At 37.3% G+C, this 10,804-nt stretch overlaps 1 protein-coding gene across 1 annotated transcript; it reads left to right on the forward strand.

Annotated features, from left to right (window-relative positions):
• The first annotated feature begins 2,610 nt into the window (after positions 1-2,610).
• LOC127438886 (vitellogenin-like) lies at positions 2,611-9,233 on the forward strand. The gene is made up of 25 exons (XM_051694797.1): positions 2,611-2,650; positions 2,757-2,777; positions 3,268-3,440; positions 3,565-3,816; positions 3,892-4,053; positions 4,152-4,300; positions 4,415-4,565; positions 4,710-4,867; positions 4,949-5,114; positions 5,199-5,324; positions 5,418-5,636; positions 5,732-5,949; positions 6,036-6,133; positions 6,274-6,398; positions 6,490-6,591; positions 6,689-6,808; positions 6,889-7,075; positions 7,173-7,275; positions 7,355-7,540; positions 7,682-7,790; positions 7,905-8,100; positions 8,177-8,442; positions 8,548-8,592; positions 8,809-8,886; positions 9,006-9,233. Exons 1-25 carry the CDS (start codon positions 2,611-2,613, stop codon positions 9,231-9,233), a joined length of 3,678 nt encoding a protein of 1,225 aa, XP_051550757.1.
• Positions 9,234-10,804: the final 1,571 nt, after the last annotated feature.

Raw genomic sequence — 10,804 nt, forward strand, 5'->3', positions numbered from 1 at the left:
CAGTGTAAGTGAATGGTGGCCAGACAATTGAAGCTCTAAAAAAGCAAACTAAGGGTGCATAAATGTAATCCATACGACCATACGATTTCATCAGTGTCTTCTGAAGCGATCCAGTTGGTTTTGGGTGAGAAACAGACCAAAATATAAATCCTTTTCAACTATAAATTTTGAGCATGAAATCATGATCGTGCCTGAAGACTGCAATGGTAACATGTAGAGTAAAAGGGAGTTATATTTTGGTCTGTTCTTGCCCAAAACCACTTGGATCTCTTCAGAAGACATTGATTAAACCACTGGAGTCTGATGGATTACTTTAATGTTGCCTTTATCTCCTTTTTGGAGCTTCAAAGTTCTGGTCACCATTCACTTGCATTGTATGGACCAAAAGGGATGAGATATTCTTATAATAATATTTGTTTGTGTTCAGCAGAATCTGGGATGGCATGAGGGTGAGTAAATGATGAGCACCGGCAATCAAATAAGTTGCCATGGGTTTAATTAGCTGTTCTGTAATTTATACGATTTACTTGTACTTTTGATACTTAAATTAATGTAAAATAAGTTACTTTAATATTTAAGTATTTTTCACATGAGCTACTTTTACTTGAGTCAATTTTCATGAAGGTATCTTTACTTTTACTTAAGTATGATGAATGGATACTTTATACAACACTGTTGAGAAGTGGTTAGGGATAAGTTTAGGGTAAGTGAAGTGGATTAGTGGGTTCTATAAGTGGGTTCTGTTTCAGTGTTCCTCAACTCAGTCCCTTCAGGCACAAAACAGTTATTGTTTTGGTTGTCTTCCTGATCTCACACATTTCAGGTCTTCTATTACTCTTCTAAGGAGCTGATGTGTTGAATCAGGTGTGTTAGATTAAGGAGACACTGGGCAAATTCCAATTGAAAGTGATCATCCCTATGCCATACTCACTACAAAGGACAAAGCTCTTAATATGGGCTCTCTAAAGAGAGCATGGCATTACAGTTTGAACATACCCTTCACTAAATGTCTTGTTAAAGGGCCCTTTGTGAAAAAATATGCTTTCTTACTTTTGTTTGGAACGACTCTTCGAGTTGCGTCCCCTTCCCGAAGTGCCCTTCAAGGGTGCAAAAATGCAGTTTGGAAAATGCCCACTGAAATGTGTACTGTTGGTGTGCCTCCAGGAACAGGGAAAGGAAAAACTAAACAATATAATAGTATAGTATGTACTGTATTTCTGCAAAGGGTGGTGCGAACTGCCAGACACATCATCGAAGGTGAGCTTCCCTCCCTCCAGGCCATATATACCAGGTGGTATCGCAGCATCAGGACCCGCACCAGCCGACTTCATGACAGCTTCTTCCCTCAAGCAATCAGACTTTTGAACTCTTGATCTCTCACGATCAATATACTACATCTGCACTGCACTTTATTAATCTTATTATCTCACACTGGACTGTCATAAATTATATTCTCTCTTAACAACACACTGGCAACTGACTATCAACCGACAGCCTGAATGTCAATACAGTACAATACAACCTACTGTATATTTTATATATACTATATATACTATATTTATTGTATAATGTGTATTCTATATTGTGTGTATGTGTATTCTATATTGTGTGTATTGTATACTGTACATTGTATATTATTATTTGTATATTGTGTTGTGTGTAATTATGTGTATTTTAGATATGTAAATTGTGTTGTGTAAATCTGATGTTTATTGTAATTTGGTATATGTCTCATCACTGTCATGACTGCTATGTTGCTCGGAACTGCACCCAAGACTTTCACCCACTATTGCATTTGTGTATATGGTTGTGTGACAATAAAAGTGATTTGATTTTGATTTGATTAAATGTGTTATCTCCCCTGAATTTTTTATTTTATTAATCTTTTTTAAACATGCTTACCTATTTAATGAAAAATGACTAGCATTAATAATTGTAAAATTCCAACTGACACATGGTCTAGTAGCAAAGTTCATCAACTGTTACATTCTCCTTCTTTTAGTAAAATAAATAAACTAATAGAGACTTTAACAAAATGTTTTTGATGATACGTTATTGGCCAGGGTAACCTAACCTAAAATCAAGTCTGTCAACATAGACTACATGGACAAAAGTTCAGTATGTGGACACCACATTCTAATTAGCTAGTCTCTTTAATTCCAGTTAAGATTAATCCTAATGCTACGGCATACAATTAAGAAAAATCAAAAAGTATTCTGGTTCTGTTTATTGTATAGATAAACCTTAGCCATGTATAAGTTAAATCTGAAAAGGTCTTCTATATGATTTATAAATATGAATACACTGAAAAAGTGAAACCTTTGACAAAGTAAAACTTTTTTGCTTGAATAACCTTCTCAGATATGAAAACAAACAATCAGTGTTTCACTGTGGACATTGGCCTCGAGGATGACATGATGACAGGCCAGGGTAACCTAACTTCTCATTTAAATCTATGTACAAAACAGCTGACCAACGAAAACTGTTGTCTCACACATTTTCAATCACGTAAAGACATCTGTTAATAATTCATTAAAGAATTAATATTTTGTCAGAAAAAGAACTATAAAAGATCTGTCTCTCTGTCAAGTTCTTCACAAACCATCAGCAATGAGAGCTGTTGTGCTTGCCCTGACGGTAGCCCTTGTGGGTAAGTCAGACTGAGAATTTTTGCTTTGTATTTAAGGGTGATTTCCCATAAGAACAAATTACATCTCTTGAAATCTAAATTATATTGTCTTATTTGTTTCTTTTAGCAAGTCAACAGATCAACCTTGGTAAGTAATATGATTTTGCTATTGTTTTTATTTCAATTTAAAATGTTGCTTTAAAATATTGGGTAACACTTTATTTTGATGGTCCCAAGTAGATATTTAACTGACTATAAGTGGCTTATCAAGTGACTTATCAACTGACTTGCTATAGCTAGTAAACAGTGTTTCAACAAACATTCAGTACACTTTCAGTAGCCTGAATATAGATCTTTATTAATGACCTTTTAATGAACTGATGTTCTCAACAATAATGTAAGTAGGTCATTAATAGAGATCTATATACAGGCTACTGAAAGTCTACTGAATGTTTGTTGAAACACTGTTTACTAGCTATAGAAAGCCAGTTGATAAGTCACTTATAGTCAGTTAAATATCTACTTGGGACCATCAAAATAAAGTGTTACCAAATATTGCATTAATGCTTAGCAAAAGTAATTAAGCACTTAATTACCTAATAATAATACAAAATCAAATAAAATAAAAAACAGGAATTAATTAACTCAACTCTCTTCAGTTCCTGAGTTTGCCCTTGATAAAACCTACGTGTACAAGTATGAGGCTCTGCTTTTGGGCGGTCTCCCTCATGAAGGTCTGGCAAGAGCTGGTGTAAAAGTCAGCAGCAAGGTTCTCCTCAGTGCTGTGACAGAGAATACCTTCCTGATGAAGGTAAATCCTACTAAGCTCTGAAGCAATTGTAGGTGTTCCACTGTGAGACAATACTAAACGTGCTAGCTAGCACCAGCTTTTAAAAGCAACAATCTTCGATTAAAATGCAAATGCTCCCTTGCAGCTCCTGGATCCTCTGCTCTATGAGTACAGTGGCATCTGGCCCAAGGATTCTTTTGTTCCAGCCACTAAGCTCACTTCAGCACTGGCAGCTGAACTCCAGATTCCCATCAAGTTTGAGTATGCTAATGGTGTGGTTGGAAAGGTATTTGCCCCTGCAGGAGTCTCCCCTACTGTCATGAACTTGCACAGAGGAATCCTCAACATCTTTCAGCTCAACCTAAAGAAGACCCAGAACATCTATGAACTGCAAGAGGTGAGAAAGTGATTTAAGTACAAATTTCATCTATTAAAAAGATCTGCAATCTCACTTTTCTACTTGTTCTCTAAGGCTGGAGTTCAGGGAGTGTGTAGGACCCACTATATCATCAATGAGGATCCAAAGGCCAACCACATTATTGTCACCAAGTCTAAGGATCTGAGCCACTGCAAGGAGAGAATCATGAAGGACATTGGCTTAACGTACACTGAGAAGTGTGTTGAATGCACCAAGGTAATGCAATAGACAGCTAAGAAAATAGAGGTTTGCTCAATATATGGAAAATGGGTACTCACAGTACTTTTCTTATCTTTCTTATCTGTTCTTAACAGAGGGTCAAGAGTTTGGTTGAAGCAGCAACTTACAACTACATCATGAAACCAGCTGCCAATGGTGTACTGATCTCAGAGGCAACAGCTGTGGAACTGTATCAGTACTCACCCTTCAATGAGATCCATGGTGCTGCCCAGATGGAAGCAAAGTATGATTTACCCTCTTTAATTTCCATTAGAAAAAAATAATAATCAATATTGATTACACAATTTAATATTTTATCAAGTGAAAGTTGAGAAATAATTTTTTTTTTCTGTTTCAGACAAACCTTGGCTTTTGTTGAACTTGAGAAGACCCCAATTGTTCCCATCAAATCTGATTATCTGGCCCGTGGATCCCTGCAATATGAGTTCGCATCTGAGATTCTTCAGACTCCAATCCAACTCCTGAGGATCAGTGATGCACCAGCCCAGGTTCAATTAATTGTTTCATTCAAGTAATTTACCTTAAATAAGTTTAAACCCTTGATTTAAAGGGAAAATATTACAGGTAACTTCTACAGTTGTATCTGTTGAACTGTCAAGACTTCATTTGAACATTGGTCTGATGCCTTCTAGATTGTGGAGGTCTTAAAGCACCTGGTTGAACACAATGTGGCCATGGTTCATGATGATGCTCCACTTAAGTACGTTCAGCTCGTCCAGCTCCTGCGTTTTGCCACCTTGGAGAATGTTGAGGCCATTTGGGCTCAGTTCAAGGACAAACCCGTTTACAGGTAAAGTGTTGGACAGTTGAAAGCAATACTGATAAAAAGTAATGCTTCTATTTTTTTAACCAAAAAATATTCATTTGTTAGGCACTGGCTTTTGGATGCTCTTCCTGCTGTTGGTACACCAGTAATTTTAAAATTCATCAAGGACAAATTCCTGGCTGGTGAATGTACCATTGCTGAGTTCATTCAGGCACTTGTGGTTGCTCTGCAAATGGTCACAGCTGATTTGGACACCATCCAGTTGACTGCTGTGGGTACATCTTACTCTACTCAAAGTGCAGTTCTTCAAATTTTGTCTACAACAAACTAATCATTTTCATATCTTTTTGAACAGAGTCTGGCAATGCATGAGAAAATTGCTACAATCCCAGCTCTGCGTGAAGTTGTCATGCTTGGATATGGTTCTATGATTGCCAAGTACTGTGTTGAAGTTCCTACTTGCCCTGCAGAGCTCCTCAGGGTAAATGCCTAATCTATTCCAAACATTTCTGTTAGGGATTAGTTTGTTTTACTGTACTTTCTAATTACTGTATATGTGCATCACACTCCTCAGCCCCTCCATGACATTTCAGCAGAAGCCATTGCCAAGAATGATATTCATGAAATTACTTTGGCCCTGAAAGTTTTGGGCAATGCTGGTCACCCTGCTAGTTTTAAAACTATCATGAAACACCTGCCAGGACTGAAAACTGCAGGTGCTTCTCTGCCCATTAGAGTCCAGGTTGATGCCATCATGGCCATGAGGAACATTGCCAAAAAAGAGCCCAAATTGGTAAGTGTCAGATATTATGCTGTAGGAATTAAAAATGTTAAAATGTTTGTGCATGTTTTCTTCAGATATTCAACTAGTCTTGTTTCCTACTTCAGGTTCAGCCAATGGCCCTGCAGCTCCTACTGGACAGGGCTCTCCACCCTGAAGTGCGTATGGTTGCTTGTATTGTATTGTTTGAGACCAGACCCTCAGTGGCTCTCATCTCCGGTCTTGCTGGTGCATTAAGGATTGAGACTAACATGCAGGTTGCAAGCTTTGCCTATTCCCACATCAAGTCATTGACCAGAATCACTGCTCCTGATATGGCAACTGTGTAAGAACAGCAAATCATTTTACAAATGTTTTCTTTATCACTTTACATAAGCACAAGCCTAATGTGATTATGTGTATCCATTTCAGTGCTGGTGCAGCTAATGTTGCCATAAAGCTCTTGAGCCCCATGTTGGACAGGCTTAGCTACCGCTTCAGCAGAGCCCTTCAGCTGGACATCTATCATAGTAAGTCTTGCTGATTTTCAGAAGTCATTTAAGAGAGGGCAAAGTGAATGCTTCTTAAAATGTTTAAAAAATCTCCTAGAATTAAATTCTGCTGATTAATTAAAGAATTTAATGGCATCAATATCTCTTTATCTGTAAAGCTCCTCTTATGATTGGAGCTGCTGGTAGTGCCTACATGATCAATGATGCTGCCACCATCCTGCCTAGAGCTGTAGTAGCAAAAGCACGTGCCTACATTGCTGGAGCTGCTGCTGATGTTTTTGAGGTGGGTCACCAAAAAGGGGATGTTTTTCAACAAACTGATTGATTGTCTTGATTTTTTTAATAGTCTTCACTTTATGGTTTCTCTCAAACAGATTGGTGTAAGAACTGAAGGTATCCAGGAGGCTCTTTTGCAATCTCCAGCAGCAGATGAAAGTGTTGACCGTATCACCAAGATAAAGCGCACCCTAAGAGCAGTAAGTTATGATTTCCACTTTATTGATTAATTTTAAGTCGTTTTAAAAATATGACTTAGGTAAAATACATATAATTTCTCTGTTTTTTTCCCTCAAGCTCACAAACTGGAAGGCTCTGCCAACCAATCAATCTTTGGCTTCAGTCTACATCAAATTGCTTGGACAGGAAGTGGCTTTTGTCAACATTGACAAAACCATCATTGAACAAGCAATACCGGTATTGTATTATACTTAATGTTTTCTCCCACATTAGCAGTTCTCAAAATTAGATGACTGTTAAATGAAAACTATTCCCAGATTGCCACTGGACCCAAACCACGTGAACTGTTGAAGGAGGCCCTGAAAGCTTTGCAGGAAGGAATTGCATTGCAATATGCCAAACCTCTGCTAGCAGCTGAAGTGCGTCGTATCTTTCCAACAGCAGTTGGTGTGCCCATGGAGTTCAGTTTCTACACTGCTGCAGTTGCTGCTGCATCTGTCAATAGTGAGTTTTTTTCCTTGAATTTTTCATTCTGCATTAGTCTTCTGCAGTTATAACAGGGTCACTCCTTACTTTGATATTGTTCTGTTCATCCTTTTAGTTCAGGCTACCATTACACCTCCTCTCCCTGAGCAGCCTGAGACCATCACTCTTGAACAGTTGAAGAGGACTGATGTTCAAATCCGAGCAGAAGTTAAACCAAGGTACACTTTCACTGACACATGTAAAAGATATGATAAAAAATGTGTACAACAAACATAATCTCCCTAATTCTTCCTCCAGTATTGCTCTGCAGACCTTTGCTGTGATGGGAGTTAACACTGCCTGGATTCAAGCTGCTGTTATGGCCAAAGGAAAGATCCACACAATTGTCCCTGGAAAAGTGGTTGCAAGAGCAGATATTCTCAAGGGCAATTACAAGGTGGAGGCTCTGCCTGTTGAGGTTCCTGAACATATTATTACTATGAGGTAATGCAATGTAAATTCTATTGATGTAGCAAACATTTTAAGTGAATTTCTGGAGGATCCGAAAGGTTTCTGAAAGATTAAAAAGGTTAAAAAATGCCAACTCCTGTGGTCTTGTATCCTATCCTGTTCTTGTTCCGAAAGCTTTGAGACTATTGCTGTGGTCAGAAACATTGAAGATCCCTCTGCAGAGAGAATTGTTTCCTTGGTACCTGAATTGTCCATGCAAAAGACGCCCTATGCTGGTGACCGTGTAAGCTTTAAACACACACATGGAGGTGGAGATGTGGAAAAATGTTGACTACTTAAAGTTATAAATTGGCATTTTTTACGTTAATTAATTTTTCTTTTTACTTAATTTTTACAGTCCTCTGAGAACACTGATCCTGATATGCCAGCTGTGAGAGCTGCTACTCCATTCCACAAGACCTTCTGTCTTGCTGTCCCATATATTGAAATCAAGGGATGCATTGAGGTGCATTCACACAATGCTGCTTTTATTGAGAATGCTCCTCTGTTCTACATAATTGGACAGCACTCAGTCCATGTTTCAGTAGCAAGAGGTATTCTTAAAGACAAATTTAAAGTTATATAAAGTTATAAAAATATAATGCTAATGGTTTGTCATTCTGGCTTCAGGTGAAGGTCCTGCAGTTGAAAAACTCGAGCTTGAGGTTCAAGTTGGCCCTAGAGCTGCTGAGAGGCTTCTTAAGCAAATCAATCTTGTTGATGAGGACACTCCAGAGGGAAAGAGCATCCTGATGAAACTGAGGGAAATCCTGGAGACTGAAGCAAAAGAAGTTCCTGTCTCTTCTGAAAGCAGCAGTAGCCGCAGCAGCCGCAGAAGCCGCATCATCAGTTCCAGCAGTTCAAGCTCCTCGATGTCCAGCTCTCGCATAACTAAGGTGACACAGAGTGTTGCTTGTTGGTGACAGCTAATATTTGTATCATAAATATCTTCATGAAGTATTCTGATTGCACTGAGTTATTTTGTATTGATTGATTTACAGACTGCCACCATGATTGAGCCCTTCAGGAAATTCCACAAAGATCGGGTAATTATAAATATATATATATATAGATGAAGATTCATATAGATTAATTAATAAAGATTATATATATATCAAGATAAATAATAGAAACCAGACAAATTAAATATAGTAAAAAAAATATTAAAAATATATTGTTAAGATTTTTACTATATTTAATTTGTCTGGTTTCTATTATTTATCTTGAAATGCTTGAAAATAAAAACTTTACTTTGCCTGCAGTACATGGCACCCCATGGAGCCTCAAAGGCAGTTAGCAGTGGAAGCACTGGATCAAGCTTTGAGGCTATTCGGAAACAGGTGAATCAATTTGTTTTATTAAATGTATACATTTTGTTCATAATAACACAAAACCCAAAGCTGAACTTTGGTGAACAACTAAAATGTCCTGGTTCAATGGTTATTGTTCATGTTTTCAGGCTAAGTTCCTTGGGAATTCTGTTCCACCTGTTTTTGCTATCATTGTCCGTGCCGTAAGAGTTGATCAAAAGCTGCTGGGCTACCAACTTGCTGTATACTTTGACAAGCCAACTGCAAGAGTGCAGCTCATCATTTCCTCAATTGCTGAAAATGACAACTTGAAGATTTGTGCTGATGGTGTCCTGCTAAGCAAACACAAAGTCACTGTAAGACTGGAACTCTTGTGATTCTAAAACAAAATAAAAGTATGTTTTTCTTCATACTAAAGCAAATTGACTTCATTACCATTAAGCACAAACATACTTTTTTAGGCCAAGTTGGCTTGGGGTCCAGAGTGTCAACAATATGCTGTTACTGCTAAAGCTGAGGCCGGTGTTCTTGGAGAATTCCCTGCTGTCCGTCTAGAGCTGGAATGGGAGAGGCTTCCAATAATTGTCACCACCTATGCCAAAAAGTATAGTTCATCAAACACGTCACCAAAAATGTTTTTGATATGTTAAAATGGAAAATAGTGTTAATTATTTTCTCTTCTCTTGGGCATCACTTAGGCTGTCTAAGCACATCACTATGGCAGCTCTCCGGGCTGGATTCAAGCTTGAAAGAGCTACGAACAGTGAGAAAGAAGTTGATCTGACCGTGGCCTTGCCAACCCAGAGGACCCTGAATATCATTGCTAGGATTCCAGAGGTCAGAGGCCAATAGTTTTTCTTTAAATTATTTAGAATAGATACAATAATTATAATTAAAAAAAAATGTATTGTACATTCCTAACTTTTGTAACTTCTGCTCTAGATGACACTGTCAAGGATGGCTGTTCGTCTCCCCGTTGCTGTTCCCATCAATCCAGATGGAACTTTTTCTATTCATATTGATATAGAAACTCTTCAGAACCCAGAACTACTTCTAGAAACAATAACTAATTGAGAAGTAGATTCTACATTTTCCAAATTCTGACCGTTTAATGAAGATGTTATCACTGTTATGTAACACTAATAAATTTCTTGCATATCTTAGTGATGCGTGAAGTGCACAAAACTCTTTTTTGGGGTGTTTTATCTGACAGCTGTTTCAGAAAAAGGACAGCGATCGATGGGGCAGTATTGTATAAAACAAAAGGAAATTATGAATTACAATAAAAATTTAATACTAAAATGAAATATGGTAATGAAATATGGTTCAACAAAATACAACAAATGAAATATGGTACAAAGAAATACAGTAAAAAAATACGGTAGATAATGTCAAAAGAAAATACAAACAGAACATTAGCTTACCCATATGCTTCAGCATACATAACCTTAAAACATGCTTATATCATTCACAGCATTTTAAACATTCAAGTACTTGATTAAATACTCACAGTATTTTATGCCTTTAACACATGCATTTTATACATTTTTAACCAGGCTTTAAACACATGTATTGCAGTTTAAAACAATAGAATTCTCATTAAACATGTTCTCACATATAACACATATTACAGTTATTCACTAAACTGGAAAACACTCTGGGCTATAAATCATTAAATGAGATATGATTAATACTAAAGTTACATACCCAGTTCTCACATGTGTGCACAGAACGTGGTCAAACTTCACACATGCAATCCATATGCATCCTTCAAAAATAACCCACAACAAACACAAAATTTTTACATACAACTCTTTTCAACACATATTTAATGGAATTGACAGAAATAAGCAGCTTGTGTAAAATTTGATATTTACCCAAAGAATACTCAAACGATGAACAAAACTGGGAGCTCACTTGCGCAATACATGTTCTCACATTCTGACCA

Source organism: Myxocyprinus asiaticus, chromosome 50 (genome assembly GCF_019703515.2).
Source record: "Myxocyprinus asiaticus isolate MX2 ecotype Aquarium Trade chromosome 50, UBuf_Myxa_2, whole genome shotgun sequence".
Classification (NCBI taxonomy): Eukaryota; Metazoa; Chordata; class Actinopteri; order Cypriniformes; family Catostomidae; genus Myxocyprinus; species Myxocyprinus asiaticus.